Source organism: Melitaea cinxia, chromosome 1, assembly GCF_905220565.1.
Source record: "Melitaea cinxia chromosome 1, ilMelCinx1.1, whole genome shotgun sequence".
NCBI classification, from domain to species: Eukaryota; Metazoa; Arthropoda; class Insecta; order Lepidoptera; family Nymphalidae; genus Melitaea; species Melitaea cinxia.
In genome coordinates, this window is record NC_059394.1 from 8,327,925 (window position 1) to 8,355,224 (window position 27,300).

The window sequence follows — 27,300 nt, forward strand, 5'->3', positions numbered from 1 at the left end:
GCTCTCATTTGGATGTAATTTTTTTTTTTATTAAACATGTGGTGAATGTAGCTAATCTATTTATATTTTTTTTTCTTGAGGGGGTGATAGACGTGCGAGTAAGTTCGCGAAATTGTGGCTCGACGATCTTTTTCGCTAGTGTGCCACCCTACTAAGTACCTACGCGTACTTTAAAAGTTAAAACTACCGAGTAAATTCATTGGCGATCCAACAAGTTTGAAATTTTGCTCGTAACCCGCATCCGCTCGCATGTGTGGCAGCACTGCGAGCCGCGAGCCGTTATTTAGTTTCGCCAGTCCGTGGACGCGCAACGCTTGTAGTGTAGGTATTTGTAATTTTTATTAATTTGATTGAGAAATCTCAACATCAATCTCAAAATGAATGATTTTCGAACTTAGTCTTTTGAAGTTACACTTCTTTTGGCGCGTTAGGGAAAAATGATCAGAGTAAATTTTACATTGTCACAAAAAAATCCGACATCCTGAAGTTAGCTAGTCAACGAAGAAGAAGTTAGCAACGTGAAGTTAGTTAGCCAATGAAGTATAACTTCTTTCTTTATAAGTACACACACTTTTTATTTTTAAAATGAAATATGATACAATTCCTAAATAACACAAAGATTCTTCTGTCGATAATATCGCAATACAGAATGAGTAAGCTTCACGTGTGTCACCGACGTCGAGCCGAGTACTTTAAGTTCGCACCCCTCTTATTGTTATCTTATTATATTATTATTAAGTTTTAAAGTTTAGAACTTAGAATGTAAATATGCCAAGTCAAACCCAATAAGGGTTTAATTGCATTGTTACCTACTATTGAAATAAGTAAGTGATATGTAATTGATATGTCTTAAATAAATAAATAAAAATAAATAAAATAAAAAACTAACTGTGTGGCTACGGTACTAAAGAATATAGCCACTTCCTCTCTTCCCGTAGGTGTCGTAAGAGGCGACTAAGGGATAACACAGTTCCGCTACCACCTTAGAACTTAAAAAGCCGACTGGTGGCGGGATAACCATCCAACTGCTGGCTTTGAAATACACAGGCCGATGACGGGCGAAAAAGCCAGCCCTGCAGTCACCAACCCGCCTGCCCAGCGTGGTGACTATGGGCAAAACACATGAGTTCACGTTATTTTTGGCGTAAACTTGTGGAGGCCTATGTCCAGCAGTGAATTGTATAGGCTGTAATGATGAAAATAAAAAATTCGTGTCACGATACTCACGATGTATGTGGGTGAGAAACTTCGAAACTACTGAACCAATTTTCATCCAATTTTGTAAGCATCTGTAATTTGGTCCAACTTGGGAGATAGGGTAGTTTTTATCTCAATTGGACTCGGTAGGTAAGCAATCAAATTTCAGCAATCAATCAGGACAACGTCTGGCGGGTCCGCTAGTATTAATATATCTAATAACATTTACGCATCCCCGTCACTCGAAGGCGGCGGGAGGTGCAATGCCGGACTACTCACTAAAAACCAGCGGTGTGCCCTCGTCGTCCTAGTGGGGCGCCACGGGACCCCTTATAAGTATAAGTATTCGCCGTGGCATACCTGTATATACCTGCTAACCCAGTAGTTATGGCAGGAAAGTAATAGACAACCTAACGTTTGCATTTTCTACGGTGGTCATACTGTCGGTAGCTATTAAATTTACTCTTTTAATTATTTGAAGGCGCATTTTTCAAATAGATTAAAATTTTCAATTTTGAACTAAGTATAATCTGACCAGGATTTTTTTTTTGTCGATTCATGATTATTTATCGAATTTACTAAAATAAATATAAACTCATTTTCATCCATTAAGTAGATGTCTAATCTACTTAATGGATAAAACAACAAAAATATGAATGAAATACGATAATCTTACTATTAACACCATTTCTAGTTTTCCTTAATTTAAATGTTTTCCCGCCGCTTCTCGTTATAAGCATTGGTCGGTTCCGAAGTCTTAAGGACTTCGAATCAAAAAACTCTTAAACTCTTACCTGTTATGTTTTTCGTTCAGCATTGCGGTGAGTATCCAATAAAAACGTGAATTTATTGTGCTACTTAATTCATTAATGGGCAGAACAAGGTGCGATAACAGCGAAAAGTAGATATACTTATTTGTTATACATTATTTTATGACTTTCCCCGACAGTCTTCATATATATTTCCAACGTTTCTAATTCCGATATTATAGAAGAAAAACTTTTTTCAGTTCCTAATTTCCCTCTTGCGTCTCTCTTTCTCTCAATGCATCAAAGAAGTAACATTTCAAAATCTAATAAAAACTATTGATCTCTAATTGTCATATTGAAATGCTATTGGATTATTATTATTTTTTTACTTGATGTACAAATAACTTCTAAAAGCATCTAAAGGATCTGCCTTTAAAATACGAATGCCTGATCTTTAAGATCGTTGTTTAAATTCATAGTCTCAAAGGTACCTATATTTTACAGACTGTGTTGTAATTTTTTGTATTCAGACATTGTGAGAGAGATATTTTTGTTAAATTTTCGAAACTCATTTTCTGGTTCCATAAAATATTTTTATTTTTATTTTCGTAAGACAAAAATACCACCCCACAAAATTAGTCGCTCTTTACTCCAACCTTCTCATCTTACTAGTAAATTCGCCGCCATTATCCCGCCATCGGTCAGCTTTAACAGTTCCAAGGTGGTAGTGAAACTGTGTTATCCCTTAGTCGCCTCTTACGACACCCGCGGGAAGAGAGGGGGTGGTAATATTCCTTACTGCCGTAAGCGGGAGTTTCATTATTAGATTTATTAGATAAATGGCTAACGAACTGATTCATTGATAAAAATAGTTATAATTTCTTAAAAAATATATTACTATACAGAACAATCTATTATTAGTCAACTTGCCTGTAAATACCAGTTTATCTTATATATACCTAAAATTCTAACGTGTCGCAATGTTAGTACCATACTCCTCCTAAACGGTTGGACCGATTTTTATGAAATTTTGAGTGAATTTTTGTGTGTGGTCAATATCTATTTTTCATACCCCTAAGTTATATCGGGGGGGATTTAGGGGGTTAATAACCTAATGGCAAAACAACGTTTGCAGGGTCATTTGCAGGGGCTAGTTAAAATATATCATATTATTATATATAAATTATTATTATTTAAATACTTTATACTTAGATACATATTAATATTAAAATCAATTTATTAACAGCTTCGTATTAAAAAAATTGTTTACGTCTTTTCTCAAACCAGCATAATAATTGCCCGTTTTATATTTTGAATTTCCCGCTGATTTCTATGAAGTGTAATTTTTAGATCCGTTGAATTAAAATAGTCTTATATTGCGAATGAATAAAAATAGGACGAGTAAAAATACATAATTAAAAGTACTTTTACTTGTATGTACTACCTACTTTAAATCAAAATCGTTTTTAAATGCATGAAAATGTCCTTCTTCATTATTGCAGTCTTGCCATTTGTACGAATTTTTCATAAACTATTTTAAAAATTCAACAATGATAGCACATACATGAATGTAATTTTTTGTTAATTTATCTTATCACAAATATATATATATATATATAAATATAAACCAATATATATATATATATATATATTGGTTTTGTTTTTAATATTTTATTAATTACTGAAGCATTTTTCACAAAGTTATAATCAACGACGATTACTCAATTTCATAACGTTAAACAGAAGCATTCAAGTAACAAAAACATTGTTAAGATGTATTAGCTTTAAGGTATATTCATCATAAATTAAACATTATTTTGAAGTAAACAAATATTTGTCATTCATATTTCATTTGGGGACATTCTGTTATACAAAATGGCAACATAAATATGACGATCTTTGCCGAGCGTTTTTCTATTGGAACCCGAGAATAACCGAATGGATGATTAGGTCACGTGGTACTTTTGGAGTCTTCGTGGCGTAGCTTGTTCAGCTGCTCGTCGAAGCGGCTGTCGGACGGTCGCCTTTCAGCGAGTCTGCGTACAATGTAGCAGCCATTTTTGTTCTTGTTCATAATAGCGTGCGCATATTTTAATGTATTTAGAAGGATATTTAGGAAAATTTTCACGATGACTATCATAGTCTTTTTAATAGATACATCAGCTTCTATGAATCAAAGAGCTTATTTGGGCGGACGCCCAACGTTGCTCGATGTAGCCAAGGGCGCTGTGGAAACGTTCGTAAAGGTACGTGCAGTGTCATCGACTCCTCGAACCCCCCTCATTTTGTGATCGATTTGTTTATCGCGAGTAAAGTGTGTGGAACTTATTAAAATTATGTCCTAGGTCCGTCAGCGATCTCCTGAAAGCAGAGGCGATAGGTATATGCTTCTAACTTTCGAAGAGCCACCCGCGAACATCAAGGTTAGTATATCAAAGTGAACACGTTTTACGGGAGTATTTTACGAGTTTATGCGTAGAAAATCATTGTAATTCAAGACTGGGGTAGTGTTTATAAGGTGCACTGTGAGCTGCAATCCAGAACATAAACATACGTTGAAAGAACGAAATTTACTGAGATATAAAACACGACGTAAACAGGACGAACCGCTGCCGTTGCTGGCTTCGCGATATCGCTCGCGACTGCGCTCTCGCCGTGCGCTCATTGGTTGAAAATACAAATTTAACGAAATGGCGAATTGGTGGGAAATATGAAAGGATGAGTGTTTATAGGAATGCGATTGATTGCGGGTTTAAAGTGTTTGATAAGATTGAAATGTAATGGTTCAACTTTGAATAAAAAATATACGTTTTAATTATAATTATCATCAAATCATCATCATTAGATTTTAGCATAAATTATTTTATAATATAATAATAATAATAAAAATAATTGTATTCAGACACATGTCCATATTTTTGTTAGTTACATTTTTTCCTAAACCATGTTAGTTTCAACAATTGTGACCAAACAAATTATACCAAATAAAAAATCAATAAAAATAACACTAAAATCAAAATACTAAAATTCAATCAAACCCAAAATTAAAATAATTACCAAATTCAATATTATACTTGCAGGCTGGTTGGAAAGAGAATTTAGCGACATTTATCAATGAGCTAAAGAACCTGCAGTGCCTTGGGCTGACAACAATGGGTGCTGCTTTAAAGCATGCTTTTGATGTGCTTAATATAAATCGTATGCAGACTGGTATTGATACATATGGTCAAGGACGATGTCCTTTTTACCTCGAACCCTCTGTTATAGTAGTAATTACTGATGGAGGAAAATTATCTAGCAATGCTGGCATACAGGAAGAAGTAAGTGTTTCTATGAAGTTTTTAATTAAATGGTATTTAACAATATTATTAATACAAATAATGTGTAATGGTATAAAAATTAGTTATTTTTCTTGTATGAATAAGCAAATTTAGTATTAAATGTTGGCTAACTCTTTGTTTTCCCATTGTAATTTCACAATAAAAATATGTACCTATAAATATAAATATTATAATAATAAAATTATATGACTGTTTTAAGTTAAATGTCACAAATATCTGAAGTATATATATTTGTGGGGAATGTCAGTTACATTATTACTAAAAATGACTCTCTACCAATGTAAATATGAACTTGACTCATATCTTATCTGAAGTCCCATTTTGTTACCTATTAAGTAAAACTCATGTGTTTTCTATAACAAATTCATATAATTATATCAATTTAATTGTTTAATAGGATCTTGTTCAATATGGCCAATATCAACTTTTTTTTTTATTGTCACCCAACTTGATTTTAATTATTTTTATGCAATAGAAACTTAAGTTCTCCGGGAAATAAAAAGAGTAGCATTTTCATTGCAAGTCAAACCAAGGGTAGGTGTTTGTAATCTCCAATGGGGTACAATATTGAAAAAAAAAATTAAATCTATATGACTTGCAAATTTATTTTATTTATTTCTGTTATTCTTCTTTTACCGTGTGTGTTATTTGGTCTTATAATATGACTTGAAATGATTTAATGTAAATATTAAAATAATAATTTAATGTTTTCAGTTTAACTTACCGATGAACTGCCCTATTCCTGGTTCAGAGTTAACAAGGGAACCATTTAGATGGGACCAAAGACTTTTTTCACTGGTGCTAAGACTTGCCGGCACTCCTGCTGTGGAAAGAGACACAGGTCTTGTACCCTCTGACTCTTCACCTATAGATGCTATGTGTGAAGTTACTGGTGGTAAGTAGAGTAATATTTTGTGCTTTTAATTTTGACATGAAAATACAAATACATAAAATATCATCAATACTTATATTACTTAAGTTTATTGGAAGGTTACTTAAACTCAGTATGATAAGAAGTAACAAAAATCCATCTAACATTACTTTTTAGAATACATAGAATTACAATTACTTATTTATGCAAGCGGCAAAAATTTAGAGAAAGCTTATAGTTTTTTTACTTGTGGAACCAGAATATGAACATTATCTAATATATAAAATTCTCGTGTCGTGGTGTTTGTAGTTAAATTCCTCTGAAACGGCTCTACTGAATCTCATGAAATTTTGTGTGCATATTGGGTAGGTCTGAGAATCGAACAACATCTATTTTTTATCCCCTTAAAAGTTAAGGGTAGTCCATCCCTAAATTTTTTCTTTAATATTTAGATAAATTATTTATTTTTTATTTTATTATGATTTGGCATTGAAAAATATATATACAACCCTAAATTGTCACACTTCTACCACCAACCCCTATTTTTAAATAGCGTTTAGCGGCAAGACAACGTTTGCCGAGTCAGCTAGTAGTGATATAAAATTATCATTTTTTGTCTGTTGTAAATACATTATAAGCTGCTCCTTATTCGCGGGGTTTAAGTTCCGCCTAATATTCCGCGAATACAGAATCCGTGAATGTGTATTTTTTATAGCATCACAGGAGATACATTCCGAGGTACAAGAAAAACTCAATTACAATTAATTGAAATCAATTTCATTTTATTTATAATTATTTCTTGTTAATTTTTATTATCAGACTAAGGTAAAGGATTAATAATTGTGTAGTTTTTACTTTTTTGCCGCTTTTAAAAGGGTCTTTGAACTCTGATTGATATTCAGCTGTGGCATTATATATTTGCCTTTTAAATAGTTATATGATTTTAATGTGAATGGCTTCAGTTCATCTAACGGTTAATTTTTGTTAACAATGCATTTTGCTGTGTTGAAATTTTTTCATCATGGCAAAAGATTTATGTATCAGGATCAAACTTTGTATGTACACATTCAAGATGCCGAATCTTTATTTTCAACCGACTAGGTACGTCCGCGAATAAAGAAGTTTTTAGACACAAATACAAAAATATGGTCACAATTTTTAACCCGCGAATACCTAAAAACACGAATGCGGGTGCCGTGAATAACGAACTTGACACTAATCACTGTTTATTTGTTGTATTTTTTCCTCTATATCTATATATCTAATATATAAAATTCTCGTGTCGCGGTGTTTGTAGTTAAACTCCTCCGAAACGGCTTGACCGATTCTCATGAAATTTTGTGTGCATATTGGGTAGGTCTGAGAATCGAACAACATCTATTTTTCATCCCCCTAAATGTTAAGGGTAGTCCACCCCTAAAATTTTATTTTTTATTTTTATATAAATTATAAATTTTTTATTTTATTATGATTTGGCGTTGAAAAATACATACAATCCTAAATTTTCACCCTTCTACCACCAACCCCTATTTTTAAATAGCGTTTAGCGGCAAGACAACGTTTGCCGAGTCAACTAGTACGTATATAAAAATTTCGTTTCACAATGTACCTATGTGGGCGATAATCTCCGAAATTACTGAACCAATTTTTATCAAATTTTGTTAGCACCTGTAATTTGGTCCAACTTGGAAGATAGGGTAGTTTTTATCTCAATTAGCCCCGGTAGAGGTGGCACTGCTATCGGTATGTAAGCAATCAAATTTGGTAGTTGTTTTCCGCGCAGGACAACGTCTGCCGGGTCCGCTAGTACAACTATAATATGTACTATGCTGTTATAAATGTAGACAATTATCTAGTTTTATCAATTAAAAAATAAGCTTATAACAACAGAAATGCTATGTGTAATTTGTAATTATTTTTCTGTGTAATTGTATATATGTATTTATGTATGTATATGTGTATGTTTGTATGTATGTATGTATGTTTATGTGTATGTATTTATGTATGTATATCTGTATGTATCAGTGATGAAACGGATAGCAGTTAGACCGGATACCGGATATTCGGCAACCATGTGGCTGAATAGCCGACTATCCGGCCGCCGGATATCCGGCGAAACTTACCTGTTTGGTGTATCGCACACACACATACACACACACACTTGCCTTTCCTCCCATGGGGGTCGTAAATGCCGACCGAAGGATAAACCTGGCTCAAAAGCATCAGGGTCCTGGAGAAGTAAAACTTCAATTGAAACCCGGAATGGGGTCTCCGTCACTCATTCGTGGCATAGCTCTAAAATGCGAAAGACTCCTGCAGCCGAACTGGCTCTACACGTATCGACTCGACGTGTGGGCCTAGCCAGTAAGGTCGAGAGGGTGGCGCAGAGCTTAGGCAACTCTGCGTTTTCCTGAAGAGTGTCCTAGGCGACACAGTGTCTGTCTGACACTGTCTATTGTCTAATCAAGCGTGTGAAAACAAGGCCGGATAGGCCGGATACCGGATAGTTACCGGAAATCCGTTTCATCTCTAGTATGTATGTATATGTGTATGTATGTCTATATGTATATGTCTGTATCTGTTTCTTTGTGTTATACCTACATGATTTTTGCAATACGCCACCTGCATACCCTACCTACCTCATTCAGCTCCATAATTTTCGAACTTTAAGGTTGTCTGGAAAAAATCGCTAAATAGATAAGACATCGTCATTATTTTTAATCAACTTAAAAAAAAAGAAGAGGTTCTCAATTTTACTGTATTTTTTAATGTAATTATGTTACCTCAGAACTTCTGACTGGGTGGACTGATTTCGATGATTTTATTTTCAATCGAAAGGTGATGCGTGTCATGTGGTCCCATTTAAATTTAATTCAACTACTTTTTGAGTTATCACTGGTAATGCGCATTTACTTGACTTTTTCGTCTACCTACGTGTATTTAATAGCCCATGTAATAAGAGTCTGATTCTTTTCGTTTGCAAGCAATTATCTATATTTGTTATGTTTTATAGTGTACAAGAAATACATTTTTAAATTCCGTCCAATAAGACTAACATGTACTAACGCTTCATTCGTGATATTTAATGTATTAAAACTAGCTGAACCCGGCAATCGTTGTCTTGCCGCTAAACGCTATTAAAAATAGGGGTTGATGGTAGAGGGTTGAAAATTTAGGGTTGTATGTATTTTTTAATGTTGTATCATAAAAAAATAGAAATTAAAAATTTTGTCTAAAAAATAAAATAAAAATTTTTAGGGGTGGACTACCCCTAACATTTAGGGGGATGAAAAATAGATGTTGGCCGATTCTCATAGATACCGGATAAGCACAAAAAATTTCATCAAAATCGGTCAAGCCGTTTCGGAGGAGTATGGCAACGAAAACTGTGACACGAGAATTTTATATATTAGATGTATAAACATTTTTTAAAAATTGATCTTGTTTCTGATATGGCATGTCCAAACACAAATAAAAAAAAAAAAAAATTACTATTATTTAACAAAATACTTAGACAATCTCTGTATCTTATACAAAAACTATTTAAGATTATAATTATAGTTTAACATTCTATGCTATGTGTGTTCCTTTCAGGGCGTTCTTATTGCATCACATCTCACCGAATGTTAATGCAGTGCATTGACAGTCTTGTGCAGAAAGTACAGAGTGGGGTTGTTATTAATTTCGAAAAGATTGGACCTGATCCACCTCCTATCGATGGGGGCAACAGAGAGGAACAAGATGAATTGAATCCAGATAATGAAAAGGAAATGGACGCTGATGGAGATCGAAATGGGGTAACTGTCTTTTTTATTATCTTATTTTATGTATTGTCTTATTTCTCTACTGTCTTTATGTAAATGTGGTATAGATTAAGTTTAGTGTACAAAGCGTTACGCCTTTTTGTTTAAGGAATTTAATTATTGCAAGATTTTAAAATAAATATATATATTTTTCTTGTCTTGTCTTCACATGGTAATTTTTTTTAAAAGTTGTGCGTGTAACTGTGTTTTCTAGGTTAGTATAGAAAAATTTATTTTATCAGATGCTGTTTAATTTTCCCTAAGTTGTTAGTTAAATAGTAAACTATTTTAATCCCGTATTATACTTAGCGATAAAATAAATCTACTCGTTGTTAATGTTAAAAATTGTTGTTGGCTACAGCTTTTATCTAATCTGCATTAAATAGACTGATACAATTTCAAAATAACAAAAGTAAGTCAGCATTAAGTTGATCATGCATTTGATGCAAAGGATAATTAATTTATTCGAAACATATCCTTATGAAATAGTAGTAAATTGCTTAATTGGTAGAGGGATATTTTAGTCGTAAAGATTTGTCAATTGATATGTATAATTTTATATTATAATTTTTTTTAGCGTTGGAATGGTGGTTCTTATCAAACTGGGATGCCTCAGAACCAAGCATCTAGTGCACCGCAGGCCTGGCACTCATGTCGTCGTCTCATCTACGTTCCACGGACTGTTTCGCAAAAAGGTTTTGCTGTTGGTTTCTGGCCTATTCCAGAATCTTTTCGACCTGACCCAAGTGCTCCGACATTGGTGAGTGAAAAAATTTATCATATTTTGGTTAACTATAACTATATATATATTTTTAGGAACCAGATGTGGAGTCGAAATAAAAAATACAGTAACAATTACTTACAAACTTTTATACTTATATCAGGAGTCTAAACCAAATGTGTTACAAAAATAATATAAAGCTAACGTTTAAATAACTTTAACGAATACTACTCGATTACAAAATTAGGCAGGTTAACTCTCCAAACGGACAAGGGACTACACGAAACACGTTCACAGTTCACGAAGTGCGTCTCGAACTGAAACGCGCACAGCGTACGCGCGTCATCTCTCCTACGGTGACCTTTCTTCACTATTCTTCTAACACGGCCTCTCCTGACTGGAGGACGTCCTCGTGCTCCTGTGTTTCCTGATGTTAGGAGCCCACCGAGCAGGAGGGCACAGGCTCCGTAGTAGGCTCGCGAGGCGCATTATTGCTCCGAGCAGCTTGCTCAGGCGTGGACTCCATATCGTCATCATGGTCTGCACCTGAGAACATAAAACATATCGGATCGGAATATCAGCAATTACCAAGAACATATTGATCCGTAGTTGATCACAAATACAAATACAAATACCAGAGAGGAAGCACGACGTTAGCTATCTCTGACTGTAAGAAACATAGGCACGACGTTAGCTTATTTCTTACATCAGCTCACCTACATGGCATAGGCACGACGTTAGCGTACCATGAGGCTCGCACGAATGGCAGAGGCGCGACGTTAGCGTGCCACTTTAAATTAGCCACATGGCATAGGCACGACGTTAGCGTACCATGAGGCTCGTACAAATGGTAGAGGCGCGACGTTAGCGTACCATTTAAAAATTAACCACATGGCAGAGGCACGACGTTAGCATACCATGAGGCTCACAACTTACAAGCAGGTTTGCCCGCACAGGTAGTTACGGGTTTGTGTGTTTCCAAATCAACCGCTAGTCAACCGCTGCGGCACCCACTAGTCGGTAGCATCCGCGAGACGCCATGACTGACGGTTCAAGAAGACCGCAGACAGAATACAGTCAGCAGTTGTATCGCCCGATTCTGCGGCGCCTGAAGCTCGCAGCTAGCAAGCAGAGTAGCCCGCAGATAGAAGACAGTCAAGGTTGCGTCGCCTGAGTCGAACTTGCCAGTCGGTTGTGCCCGCTGCTTAACGGTCTCTGGAATGCGAGCTTCGACTACAACTTGCACCTTCTGTTCGCTCGGCTGTACCTGACCCTGACTGATAGTCCGTCCCAAGTATTCTATTTTAGTGGACAAAAAAAAAGCATTTATTTAGGTTAATAGAAAAACCAGAATCCGTTAAAGTTTGAAGAACCTTGCGAAGAGTCCACAGACCCCTCATTAATTGTACTGCTCAGTTTATACTGAGATGATACATCGTCAATATACAGGACATCTACAGACTCTAAGTATGCGTAAAGAGTTTTTGACAGTATCCGCTAGTAAACAACAGGTGCATTTGCTAAACTATAGGCATTTTCAAATATTCATAGTGCCCCTCTGGTGTGACAAAACCTGTGAGTGGTATTGAGGCATTATCCACAGGTATCTGGTGAAATCCTGTGGCCATATCGAGACTGGTAAAGAATTTATGTTTACCTAATCGTTCAATGTGCTTGTCGATCAAAAGTAAAGAGAAGCGATCGTTAACTGTAATTTCGTTGAGTTTACGATAGTCGAAACTCATGTAGCCAGACCAGTTTTTTTTTTTTTTTTGCTAATAGGATAGGACTCGCATATTTCAATTCAGAGTCTAGATTGATATTCTTTTCGAGAAGATCTTTAATTGTTTCGTGAATATTTTATAATTTCAGGATAATATTGCCTGTAGGGCCTTTAATTAACTGGCATAGCATATTTAACTTAATTGACACGCTGCCGGTGTTAACTGTGGACATAACCGTCCCAGAAATAAAACAGTTCAAAAATGTCTTAATTAGGTCTAACAGGTTACTTAAATTTTGATCAGCTATTAAATATGTCTTAATCGGAATCTGCGTAGTCGGCATGGTACACATAACATCATATGTAAGACGAGGCTTGTAAGTAAGGTATTGCTGGTCACGGGTACGTACACGAGTAGCAACTTCGCGGTTTAATACATCGGTACCAACAATACCAACAATAATAAGAGTACTCATAAGTTCAGGGGACACGGCATGGAAGTCACCTCTAAAGTTATTTCATTCAACTCTATGGCCAAAGTAACAAAATAAGTTGACTCAATTTCATTTCCGCCTATACCTCTTAAAACTCTGAAAGCTGGCTTACGCGCACATTTGAAATGTCTCAGCAACGATGAAGAAATCAAGGATATACTTGAACCGCTATCTATAAGAATATCGACAGGAATTCCCTGTATGACTGCTACTACTATATCTTTGTGTTTATTATGGCGGTTTTCCTGGCAGAAGTTAACATTATTCGTGTTACGAGAATCAGATTTAAGTCTTGCAAAACAAGTTTCAATTTTATGACCCGGTTTTTTGCAGAAAGTGCAAGGTGTGGATTTATTTAAACTCAGAGCAGAACTATCCTTCTTATTGTTTTCATCGTTGTTGATTTTATTAGAAATGGTTTTAGACTTCTTAAAACAATGAGACTGTGTATGACCACGTTGGCCACATACAAAACATTTACCTTCCTCAAATTTACGTCTACGAAAGTTTGCATCATGATTTAAGTTAGAAAAACGGCTATTACGAGTGCTGTCACTAGATTTCTTATTAATCGTTGAGGATTTGACATAAATAGAGAAGAATTCTACAAGCTCATTTGGCATTAACTTCGCATTGGTAGCCGAAGCACGAATTTGCGGATCCGTAATGCCCCGTATAACTATCGCTGAAATTAGTTCATCACTCAACCCCCTAACTATGCGTAGCTTTAATAAGGACCGGCGAGCATAATCGGCATATGTCAGGTATTTATCAGAATCATTACTCATGACCTCGTATAAAATATTTGCAATATCCGGTTTCCTAGGGCACAACGGCTTAAATTCTTTCTTAAAATTGCTCCAACTACGATCGTTAGTTACCCATTCATTGAGCCAAGTCCTAGCATCCCCTTTAAGACAGTTACCGATGCGAGACAGACACTCATTATCGTTCCAATAGTTTGTACTCTTAGCACGATCAACTTCCTCACACCAGGCGTCTATATCGTGGATACTAGGATCGAAATTAGATATGTAATAAGATTGGTTAGATCTCACCGTTGTGTTGATTGAACGTATTGCATCGATTATACGATCGGTCCCGCTGACGTCATGGTCCGTAATTGCACTCACGGGACGCCCCGGCGAGGACGGCACAGCAGACTCTCGGCCTTCCACCGCCAACCTCTAATACTCAGCTACAGATGCGGCCACAGGTCACAGCCGTGGTGGCGTTAGCGCAGACGCACCAGCTCTCGGCTCGTATGGCCGCGGCTGTGAGGAGCGGCGTTATCCTTCCATTGCAGTTAAACGACTGAAAATTTGTTGCATTTGTTCGATTAGTACGTTATTAGGGGATATATGTCGTTTTGAAGTGCGTCTAAAATAATACTTTCGGCGTCTAGAACCAGAATCACTGTCACTTGAGTGTACAGCACTGTGTACAGGACGTGAGTAACGGTTTCTAGAGTGACTTCTACTTTTACGATTTTTATTTGACATTTTTTTTTTTTACTGTAACAGTAAATTACGAAAAATAAAAGTAAAATAAGTAGTAAAATATGTAAGAAGCTAAATAGCACAATAGAGTAATAACAAATTAGTTCTCAATTCACAAATTTATTTAAAATCTTCTAAAATTATATTAAAATCACTGTACGTACTATTAAAAATATTGAAACGTAAATATTGAAACTTACTCACCAGGGTTCTTAGTATTGTATACATTACCATACAACCAAGCAGATTTCAACCTACTTACGTAGCGGCAAGGAACATGAAAACAATTCACTGTTCGAACGCAACAAAAACAACTCGTTAAGTGTTTCGAATCATGTTTCGAATAGTCAAACTGCCATATCTCAGGAACGTAAAGCGGATTAGGTTACGTGAAGTGTCGTATCCCACTTCTGATTTTAGGAACCAGATGTGGAGTCGAAATAAAAAATACAGTAACAATTACTTACAAACTTTTATACTTATATCAGGAGTCTAAACCAAATGTGTTACAAAAATAATATAAAGCTAACGTTTAAATAACTTTAACGAATACTACTCGATTACAAAATTAGGCAGGTTAACTTTCCAAACGGACAAGGGACTACACGAAACACGTTCACAGTTCACGAAGTGCGTCTCGAACTGAAACGCGCACAGCGTACGCGCGTCATCTCTCCTACGGTGACCTTTCTTCACTATTCTTCTAACAATATATATATATATATATATATATATATATATATATATATATATATATATATATATATATATTTGTTTTCTACGTGAATTCGAGTATCCAAACACATTGTTTGATGATGTTTAGGATAGTTGTGTTTTGTTCTTAACATTAATGTGGAGGCATGTTAACTTTATTTTAGAAACTTTTTGAGTGCATTATGATATACGACAAAGGAAAAAAAAGAAACATAAAAATTATAAAATTATGTATATAATTTAGAATTATTCAAGATCCCATACAAAATTTACACAAAAACTGGAAATCCAAATTGATATAAAATTAATTATACATAATGCGCATACAAAAAACTGATTAAATCACATAAAAAAATCCTTATTATCTCTTATGTTCTTTCCTTATTTGGAAAGTGGTAGTGTTTCCATGTTAATACATGCCCTTTCAATATTTTTATGTCTTAGTATTATTATGATAGGTCACTTCAAGGACTTGTATGCTACATATTGCGTTTAAGATTAGTGCATTAACTTAACATGTATAATATAAAAGAGTAGTATAATAGTATATAGTTTGTGGTAACAAATTTGCATAAATTTGTTATGCAAATAGCTTGTATAGCAATTGTGCCTTCTAGGTATATATACCTACTTAAGTATAAGATATTTAGTTACGTAGTACTCATTAAAATAAATGGTATTCGAGATTAAGTTTCAAAACTTTAAGTAAAGCGTATTATATTCGTATTTATTTATTTAAATTTAGTTTCGTGATACTAAATAGAGTAAAAGGTACACTAAATATATCTAATTAATGTATTATATTATATTATTAGTATTATGTTATGATATGTAATGTTGTGTTATATTATTTGTATTATTTTTTATTGTAAACTATACTTTATTGCATTAGCGTTAAGCCCGCCTTTTGTACACAATTGTATTAGTGTAATAGCTGCTGCCTGCGACGTCGTCTGCGTGAACACTATTCAGCACCAAAAATACCTACGATTATACCTTTTAAAATAACATTAATTTACCCGTTTCATCTTTACATTTCATATTTACAGAAAAATCATAGATGGCGCTGCTTTAAAATTGTCTTGTCTACTTATATTCATTTAATTATGTTTATCGGCTTAGTTACTTATATTGCGTGATTTTTATAGTGTGAAGCTAGCTTATATAGCATGGTTATTAACATAATAACAACAACATTCAAATATGCGTCGTTAAATAAAGGTTCACTACTATAATATGTAGCCTATATGTTGACCCGACTTCTTAATAATATTCGTGCCAAATTTGAAGTAAATCCATGCGGTACTCTTTGAGTTTATCTCGGACATACATACAGACAAAAATTCTAAAAACTATTTTTGGCTTCGGTATCGATTGTAGATCTCATCCCAAATATTCTTTTAAAAAAATATTTCAATGTACAGTTTTGACATTCTACCATTTTATTATATTATTAGTGTATTTATGGTTCAATAAAAAATTTAAATAATATTAATAAATACGTTGACATTTTATTCTAGAAGTACATTAATTAAGCTTTAACTTAATGTACTTTTTAAAAATGAATTGTTATAAATCCTTTTAGTAAAGAAAAACTTAAATAAATAACTTGACAAGTGTATTGATAACAACGAATATAGCCTTACTATCAGAGATTATTTTTATCCGATTTACTAATAATTAAAGGCTTTTTTCGCATCTCAGTCTCAATATGTACATGCTAGCTTTATTCATTAACATATCTTTTTTTCTTGCGAAACTACCGTTTTTTTTTACAATAATATATATATTATAGTATATATATTACTAGCTGACCTGGCGAACTTCGTATCACCTTATTTTTTTCTGAAATATAATAATAACATAATATATCAAAATAAAATATAGCCTATCTTTTAAGTTGGATCAAACTGCACACGGTGTGCAAATTTGACTAAAATCGGTTAAGTAGTTTAGGAGTCCATTGAGGACAAACATTGTGACACGAGATTTATATATATTAAGAATAGTATATGAATAGCAAATGATTCAAAAGTAGTATTTAACTATGAATAATTTTTTTTGTTTATATGCATGCATTGACACCACCAAAAAATATCTACATCAACTGAATTTTATCTGTTTTCTATTTTTAAAAGAAAGCCAGTCGTAATTTTTATTACTGTCTCGTTACCACGTTTCAAAATTTGAAAAAAAAAAAAACATAAACTAAAATGGTTCTAGTCTTACATATTATCATTATAAATAATAATTTTGAAAGTGGTTTGAAATGTACCCCCGACTTTGATAGGATGACTTCTTTAACCCTGATTACTGAATTGGCATAGTAGTCCCTAAAAGTGTCAGTTTTACTTACGTTAAATGTAGTCGAAATATAATAAAAAAAAATTGTTTGTCCACAGCCTCCGAGATCTGCTCATCCAGTAGTAAAGTTTACGTGTTCGTCACAAGAACCAATGGTTATTGATAACCTGCCGTTTGATAAATACGAACTCGAGCCTAGTCCTCTGACGCAATTTATCCTAGCAAGGAAACAACCTACGATTTGTTGGCAGGTAAATAAAAATAAATTATATAGATATATATAATTTATGTTTTTAATATAAATTGATCGGCAAACAAACATACGGCTCACCTGATAGTAAACAATTACCGTAGTTTATAGACGCCTGCAACACTAAAAATATCGCAATCAATCCCCAATCGCCCCAGGAGCTCTGGTCAACTTATTGACCAACAGGAACACAGTACTGCTTGAAAACAGTATTATTTAGCTGTGTTCTTCTGGAAGGTCAGGCTGCTCCATATTTTGAGCAGGAAATTTCCTGCTGTGCCCTACCTTAGTTTAATTAATGTCTGAAGTGTAACTTGTAAGGTTGACACACTCAACTTGTGTGTTGACATCTCACACGGATATCTAGCTACAAGGCTATTTTGCATTTGTGACACTCAAAATAAACGTTGGGTGCTCTTGACACTTTGATAAAGCTGATTTGAAACTAGACATGTGTAAGTAATGCAATTGATACATTACGCGTGATATTACTCGAACATGAAATATGGCATCACACATTACGCGACGAAATGAAGTATTACACATCACACTTGACATTACGCGCTCTGTTCGGTCGGAATGTTGGATTTCTTATCTATTTGCTCTGTCTAACTTCACTTACTGAGTGAGACACGGTGATGCGCGGCGCACTTTTGCATTCAGTCATAACCTCACTCTCTAGCTCTACATTATTTTCGTTAGTATGAGTGAGAGCGAGCTACTGAGCCGTGGCGAGTTTCCGTCATTTTTTTAAGTGAAATATGAATCGTATTTAAGAATGCTAAGGCATATTATAGCACAACACTGTACGTAATACTTTTTAATAATGCGTTACGCACTTGACTGCCGCTAAAATTCGAGTTCAAATTTCTGCTTTTGCATTTATTAAAATGTTTTGTTTATTTATGTTGCTTGTGAAAATAAAATTATAAATGAAGTATTGACATAAAAAAAGTAATCATTGTATGTATATAAAGTTGATTTTTAAATACGCCAGTATTCATGGTCATAAGTTTATTCCTAACTTATATTATAAACTAGCTGCGTCCCGCGGTTACACTCGCGTAGTTCCCGTTCCTGTGATGATTCCGGGATAAAAAGTAGCCTAAGGCTCTCTCTCCAAGGTCTGTTTTATCTGTATACCAAAATTTGACAAATTCGGTTCAGCCGTTTTGACGTGAAAGAAGGACGAACAAACAAACACACATTCATAATATTAGTAGGGATACGAAAGTAACTCTATCTACCTTTTACGATTTCTGATTTTGATGAAATTTGGTATAGTGATCGATAGGACATCCGTAGAGGATCAATAATCACATGGGGACCGAAACTAAACGGGTAAAATCGCGGATCACGGCTAGTATTAATTTAGTTGTCCATGTGTTTATTATTAATGTGTTAATTTAGTTGTGTGTGTTTTTACAAATCAAAGCTAATTTTAGAACAAACTTTTAGAAAACCAAACAAAAAAAAAACAAAACAAATATTATGAATTTTTAGCCAGTTTCCACCTCTCATTTACCATTTTTATGCTAAAGTGATGTTTGGTCTGCTACGTAGTACACCGAACACCGTACACTTAAACAAACTATAAGTACAAAATCTCATGGAATGTTTGGTGTGATGACAATTACGTGATATATAGCATTTCATAAGAAATATCTCACGCCGAACAGTACACATTTCGGGTAATGTTCGGTGTGATGGTGTGATGCCATATTACTCAGTACGAAATGTAATGTAATATTACATTACATTTTGAAGCACTGTTTTGCGCAAGTCTATTTGAAACTAAACTTCATTAGTCAGGTATAAAACCAAGACCTGATGTGTCAACAAGCAGTTACATTTATTTTCATTTATTATTACACTAATAATAGTTTTTATTTTCCAGGTGTTTGTAGCCAATAGTGGTTGCAAGAATTCTGAAGTCAGTCATCCTTTTGGTTACTTAAAAGCGTCAACAAACCTCACATGTGTGAATTTGTTTGTTTTACCATACAATTACCCAGTTCTCCTTCCCTTACTCGATGATCTGTTTAAAGTACATCGTTGTAAACCTACTCAGGAGTGGAAGTTAGCTTTTCAACAGTATTTGGATCGAATGCCATCATATTATGTAACGGTATAATTTTTTGATATTATTATTATTATACTGTAACCATATTATATAAAGCAAAAGTATAAATAGTTACATTTACAATAACAAAAATAAATATTTATATTTTAGCCACTTCGCCGAGCATTAACGAAAATGGGTGCTTCTACCCCATTGGTTCAGAGTTTGATCCCAGATACACAAGATAATTCACTAAGCTTTTCTGTGCTTAATTATTTGAAAAGACTGAAAAATCAAGCTAAAATAGAATTTGAGAAGCTTTGTGCGGATGTTATCAATAAAGCTTCTAGTGGAAATAATCAAAAGGTAATTAAAGTATACGATTAATATTATTAACATTAATGTTGTTACCTATATTTCATTATTATACCGTTGGATGTGTAAAAAATTAGGTAAAAAACAAAAAAAAAAACGTTTTCAATTCTAAAGGAACATTTAATTCAATATTCTAATAGTACAACTATACTATACTATGAAATAGTACAACTAGGTATTACAAAAGAAAATTAAATGTGTATAAAAAATAACGAATATTTCTATGGAAAAAAAATCAGTGAAAAAAATATTAGAGAGTTTTTTATGTACAACTTTTCAGCTAGGTCTATGTTACATTCGTTAGTTCAGGTATCATTAAAAGTTTTCACAATACCTCAAGTATCCACTCGAAAAGTTTGACAGCTTTCGTTTCATTATTTTGTAACTTAAACTTTATAAGTTCTTTACTTTTTCTTTATTGTTAGTGCACCTTTATAATTCAATAGCTGAGTAGAGACCTCTTTTATGAATACGTGTAGCTCTAGGCTGTCAAACTGATTTTGTATAGTAAATTGCCAGATGTTTATATCTTAGAAGACCACCTTATTATTAATATTACTAATATTTCAGGTTGCAGAGAGTGTCAGAGTTATGCCTCGTTCATCTCTCAAGAAAGATCTTACAACGCACCCATGTTTGCAAGACAAGTTTACTGCTTTAAGAGACCAGTTGACAGAATTTGGTGGGTTTGTTGTAGGTCTGTCACGAGGCAGGCACAAGACACAAGCCCACACATACAGAAATCCCTTTGACATACAGAGGCGGGATCTCTTAGATCAGGTATTGGTGCCATCATTCTTATTATAGTAATTGAATAGTGAATACTGTAACGAAACTATTTTAAGTATAATGATTCTGTTATTTACGCGCTTCAGCCTGTAATATCCCACTACTGGGCACAGGCCTCTTTCCCCATGTAGGAGAAGGATCAGAGCTTAATCCACCACGCTGCTCCAATGCGGGCTGGCGGATATATTCCCTACTATGAGTAACGATCGCTATCAGGTTACATGATAACAACCGGGACCGACGGCTAAACGTGCTCTCCGAGGCACGGTGGGGAGACCCACAAGTACTTCACAAACACCCAGACCACGGCAAACACCTGTATGGCCAATACAAAAGTTTGTCAACAACCCGCAACCGCCAGTGCAACAGGTACAATCCATGGCTATAACCGTTACGCCAACGCGGCGTCGTTATTAACAGTTATTTACACAAATGATAATTTCTGGTATGAATAAATTAACTAAATTTCACGGTAGTTGGATTATCTATATAAAATAATTATTAAATGGCTTCATATTGAACTAAGTAACAGTGTTTGATATAAATACACCTTTAAAATTAGCTACTTTGTCAATCAGAAAAAAATACATATATTTGATTTTTATATAGTCTCTTATGTGGGTCTTGCGGAATTATAGTACTAAATTCAGAAATTTCGAAAACGAATAATACAACAATATATATGCCTATCATCAAGCTGCATTCATTATCATTTTCGGGAATCGGGAATCAGCAACAAGAAGATTGACATGCTTATTAGTAGCATAAAAATTCTAGAGACAAGCAAACAAGATGGCTTGCATATTACATACAATGCCTTATTTCTAACTCCTCAAAAAATTATTGGATTTAAGACAACTGTCCAAATTTGTTGCCTGTACCTCCAGATTTTCTAGCTTTTAAATGATGACATACACTTATACTCATACATGCACACATATACACACATACTTACATTACATAACATACTTACACATATATATTTTTATAATTATTTATCCATTTCTACATATAAAAAATAACATACTATTAGACGCGAATGTATGGCCGTTGGTTTGAAATGTTTTGTTTTCTTTCAGGTGGTTCGAATGCGAGCTAACTTCCTGCAGCCGTCGCTGGCGCACACGCGCCTCGTGGACGAGGACAGCGTGCATTCCATGCCGGTGGCGCAGATGGGCAACTACCAGGAGTACCTCAAGCGCATGACGCCGCAGCTGCGCGAGATCGAGTCGCAGCCCGTCCGCCAGCACATGTTCGGGAACCCCTTCAAGATAGATAAGGTTGGCGTAAAATATTGATATTGTTGTAACTAGCCATTGGTGCAGTTTGTAGTCAGTCTGCTTTTCTGCTCCGCAGAATGTGAGTTCAATTCCCACCTGAGTCTGAGTGTGATAAATGTATTATTTCTATGTACATTTATAAAAAAAAAATGACAACCATGTGTGTGTATTTCATGTTTATTTATTTACTATTCTTTAATCTATATTAATTCTATTTATGCTTGTTTTTATGGAAAATTTGACTGTTTATGTGGTTTTTTTTTTTTTTGTATTTAGTATCAGATATTTCACACTTGAGAATGAAATTGTGCAAGGACATAATAACTTATATTGAACTATCTCATGACTTTTATATGTACTAGCCAACAAATCATGTCGTAGCCTGGGTTGTATTTGTCCTTTTTTTTTTGTAGATTTCCAGTTTCATGGTATTGGTTGTCTTTTAGAAATCACTATCAAGTTTGTATATTATAATTTTCTTTCATATATTTTTAGCGTGCATTAAAGTATTAAATAAATGAATAGTATGGTCGCATTTATATATTAATCTGTTACATTTTTACAGAGGATGATGGTAGACGAGGCGGACATCGACCCCATGGGTGCAGTGAGGAACAGCGGCGGCGGTGGCGCGGGTGGTAAGCGTGGCGCCGAGAGCCCACGTGCTGCGCCGCCCAAGCGTAAGGCGGGTCCTCTGCCGCAACACGTCGTGGCACGGCGTCCGTCCACGCCCACGCCAAATGCGCCACTGTCGCCCGCCCCGCCGTCGCCCGCAGCCCTCCCCGCGCTCCCCGCACACCCGCCGCACCCCGCGCACGTCGCACATCCCGCGCCCGCGCCGGTCACGCCGCCTCCCGCCGCGCCTCTGTCGCCGGTCACGACGCGCAGGCCCACCTCGCCGCTCGCGCCCGTTCAATCCGACTTGCCGTCTGGTCGACCTCCCGAGGTAAGTTGACTATGGTGACTTGTGTGCCCAATTTAAAGTTCGCGTCTGACTTTCTGGAGGTTCGCGGATCGGGTGTATTTCGACCACTTTAGGATCACTTGAGGAACTATTTTAATATAACAACTTCCTACTATGTGTAATTCCTATGTGGTGGTGCATATAATACAAATATGTAACAGCAAAGTGAAGATAATAAAACAACAAGTTATAGATATAACAAATGATAATTATCAATAATATTAATTATCACATTAATTACTATTTCCAGGAACCTCCAAATGTGGAGTCGGAAGGTCCGTCGCCGCCGCTGTCACCGCAGCCCTCTGCGCCCACTAATCTACCGCCTATTATCAAACCGTTTCTTAATGGAGGTAAATTTAATTTAGGCTATATTTCTTATAAGGGCGGTTACCGTAACTTGAGGACATCTGCAACACCAGAAGCATCGCAAGCGCGTTGCTGATCTTGCCCTTGACCATCGCCAGGAGCTCTGCCTACTTTAGTCACCACAGGAATGCAATACAATAAAATTTGAGAGCAGTATTGTTTAGTTGTGATGTTTTGTAAGATTGAGATACTTCCCCAGTCAGGCTGCTTCAGATTATGAGCAGTGTTACCTGCTGTGCCGAAAATGAGTTATGAAATTAGTTTTCATTTTATTAATAAGACTCATGATTATCATGGATTTTCAGTTATTCCGTTGGTCCATTTAGTTAGCCCGTTGGCGCAGTTTGAAGTGGCCCTGCTTTCTATTCCATGGGTTGTGTGTTGGATTCCCGCCCGAGTCTGGTTGTTGATATTTGTTTTATTTCCATGTAAATTTATTTAAAAAATTTTTTTAACTACATCAACCGGTTGTTACCAAAGCATTAAGTTGCTTATCTTACTTACGAACAGACAACCGTGTGTGTATGTCATAAGATATTTATCTATTATTATATTACTTATTTATATTCAATGTGCTTTTATGTAAAAAAGGATTTAATTCCACCTCCAGTCACTAATGAAAGTAATAATACAAGTGATATAAACGACATTCCAGACGCATACACGACGATGGGCAGCAAGATGGCGCGCTCGCCGTCGCCACCGGCCGAGGCCGCTGTACCGCACGACACCCAGGAGTTGCAGATCAACGCCATCCTGCAGGGCATCGCCGCCGAGAACAACTTCACCTCACGCGCCCGGAAGAGGAAACGAGTCAAGGTGAGCTCCGGTTATATCTGGAATCCGTTCAACGAGGTCTTATTTAATTTTGGGCTAAAGTTGAAGAAAGATGCGAAGTATTTTATTTTGTTAAATTAAATTTTCGTATTAAACGGAAATTAATATTTCCTTCTATCTTTATATGTAAGGCGTGGAGCATTCGATAGTGTATGGTTTACCGCACATGCAGTAATGTTATTGTCTTTGCGAGCTAAGAATCTTCTTTAATTTTGGTTATTTCTCACGAAATTGCTGTTTGCATATACCTGTATATATATCTGTTTATTTTTCCATACTGCACATAATTATGACGTATGTACTTCTGCTTATATATAGGTTGCCTGGAAGAGATCGCTATAAGCGATAAGGCCGCCTTTGCATACATTATTTGTTTTTGTATCTAATCGTTCTAAAATTTATCTTCTTTTTTTGTGTGCAATAAAGTTTAGTAAATATAATAAAATAAATAAAATTATCTTAATAAAATTAGTTTTAGATCGACTTTCATTGGGTTTGGTTTACCTCATTGTTAACCTTCCTTCACGTGTCATCTCTCACTCACAAGTAGACTGTACACATTACAGATAGTGACCATCTTCTTCTATTAAACTCTGTAATTTTTCCTGTCCCAGAAGCAACAGTCTAAAAATTTTGAAGATAATTTTGAAATAACATAAAACGTTTTTAGAACATATTCCAAATACACATATTTCAACCACACAAACTAAAATATCTTTAACTAAAAGTATGCATTTCACCTGTTTACATATAATAAAATTACGTATATTAAAAAATTATTAATGTGCGATAAGATAATGCGTGAAATAATGTTATATTAGGTTGTTTGAATAATACCAAGTCATCAACAAATAAAATTAATGTAAGTTTAACAGTCCTTAATTACGTTATTTTTTAGAGCGAAAAAGAAGAACCACCTGTCATCCTGCCACCACAGCTTTCAAGGAAAGAAATAGCTGAGATAAGAAAACACAACCTTGAAGTTCGCTCCCAAGTCTACCGTGCTGTACGAAGGCCTGGTAGAGGTGTGTATTTAAATGTCTTTTTATTCTTTATCCTTCTAAAATTAACTATTAATAGATTAGTAGTCATACAATAAAATGAAAATTGTGCGTAAATACTTAATTTAGCTGAAGATCAAATCAGCTGAGCGTTGTGGGTATTATGTCTATTTGTTTTGTCTTATGGTTACGTTTTACGGTTTTATTCTTATTATATATTTGCCTAAGTGTGTTCTAAATATTAATTAAAAATAAATAAAGAAAAAACAACTTGATTAAAAAATATTTTATAAGTAATACTTCTAATATAAACCATTTGTTTTCTAGATTTCACGAAGCTGTTTGAATACTTAAAACAATTAAAGGGTAGTGTTGATATAAAGAAGGAAGTGATACGTGACGTTATCAGTGAATCGTTACGGTTTAAACGTAAAGCACTCGCTCAACTACTCGAAGACTTTTTAGTGGGATTAGAAAAAAACGGAAACAGTGCCTCTGTTAATTTAAAAAGGATTAATTCATCATATGGAAATACAAACTGTCATAGCTAGTGGAATGAGTAAGTGGTAAGAAATGAATCTGTCACATGTGTTAGAATGTTATGCCGTATTTATTATTCAATTTTATAGTTATGTAGAGTAAGGCTCTGCCAAATATCATTTTGGAATCAACATCTTAGATTGAAATATTTTTTAAATATATGTTGGTAATAATCGTTCGCCTAGTCAGGGCTGTGAAATCACATGCAAGGCAATACAAATACAAGTGTTAAACCAACTGAATCTAATTTAACATGAATGTTATATCACAAAATCATTTTTTACCTAAAACACAGTGGTCGATTTACTAAATGCTTATAAGTATATTCGAAGTTAGACTCAAATCTATGAAAAAACGAGAAAACAAGAAAGAGACGTATTTATTTGCAAGTAAATTTAGAGAAATTGCTACTATATTTCTTTTTTTGTCATATCAGTATTTGGCTTTGGAAAAATTACAATGTGAATTTGTATTTTATTTGATCATTGTAAAAAGCGAATAGATTTTAGAAATTTATGGCTTTTTAAACTAAAAAATAAATCCTTATAAATTTATCTGTTGCAAACAATTTGCATTTTTGTATATTTTATTTGAAACACCTTAATAAAGACAAATATTTGAAATAGTTGAGAATCTGCCACCGTTGAAAGATGCATTCATGTTATTGTGATAATAATTCTAGTTTAAAAAGTTTTTATTATACGATAAAATTTATAAAAAAAATATTATGCTCATTTATTTATCGTTAATTAATGGCATTTAGACTGCATTGAAAATTTGGTATAATTTGATGACCAAGCAACTTAGAAAATTTATACTAAAACAGACTGTATCGAACAAAAATGACGCACCATTAATATATTAATAATATAAAACAATACAGTTGTTTTTACAATAAACGTAAAAAGCTATTAAAAATAAAGCGGCATTTCCTTTTCACACTTAGATATAACTTTGTAAAATATTTACTTATACTTGTAATCGAGCTGAATCAAAAGCAATGTGAATTCTACGAATTTCGTGTTTTACTGATTGTGTGAGATTTCATTGATATGATGTAAATAGTATTTGTAAATATTAGATTTTATTATAATTACCATTGAAAAAAAAACAAACAAACATTAGGATGCTTTTGCGCATCAGTGGATTCGACCTTTAGTATGACCGGGTGTTGACAGAATCTGAACTAATATCAAATAATAGTATTATTTCACATGTAGTTCTAGAGTTTAGCGGATTTATTGTTATAAATAAATTGGTAGGTAAATATTTTTTAACGAACTGCTAGTTTATCATTTTAAATGAAATGCATTGTTATAGATTCTACGAAGACCCTGTCGAGCTAAAAGTCGTTTGGTCAATTGTAAAGTGTATATATCATTTTATAAATAAATTATGATCCTTATTGGATTTTTTA

General features: G+C 34.5%; 1 protein-coding gene across 1 annotated transcript; it reads left to right on the top strand.

Annotated features, from left to right (window-relative positions):
• Positions 1-3,927: 3,927 nt before the first annotated feature.
• LOC123656236 (integrator complex subunit 6) lies at positions 3,928-27,300 on the top strand. The gene is made up of 17 exons (XM_045591939.1): positions 3,928-4,192; positions 4,292-4,369; positions 5,027-5,266; positions 6,002-6,182; positions 9,753-9,955; positions 10,539-10,721; positions 17,515-17,667; positions 19,564-19,794; positions 19,900-20,094; positions 20,674-20,883; positions 21,972-22,172; positions 22,738-22,933; positions 23,009-23,118; positions 23,387-23,489; positions 24,161-24,324; positions 25,241-25,367; positions 25,671-27,300. Exons 1-17 carry the CDS (start codon positions 4,076-4,078, stop codon positions 25,892-25,894), a joined length of 2,916 nt encoding a protein of 971 aa, XP_045447895.1. The 5' UTR covers positions 3,928-4,075; the 3' UTR covers positions 25,895-27,300.

Excerpts from the sequence above, each read along its gene's own strand:
- LOC123656236 (XM_045591939.1), top strand. The coding sequence starts at position 4,076 with ATGACTATCATAGTCTTTTTAATAGATACATCAGCTTCTATGAATCAA. Across the intron at positions 19,795-19,899 it reads TGCCATCATATTATGTAACG|CCACTTCGCCGAGCATTAAC; the intron begins GTATAATTTTTT and ends TTTATATTTTAG. Across the intron at positions 20,884-21,971 it reads GGCGGGATCTCTTAGATCAG|GTGGTTCGAATGCGAGCTAA; the intron begins GTATTGGTGCCA and ends GTTTTCTTTCAG.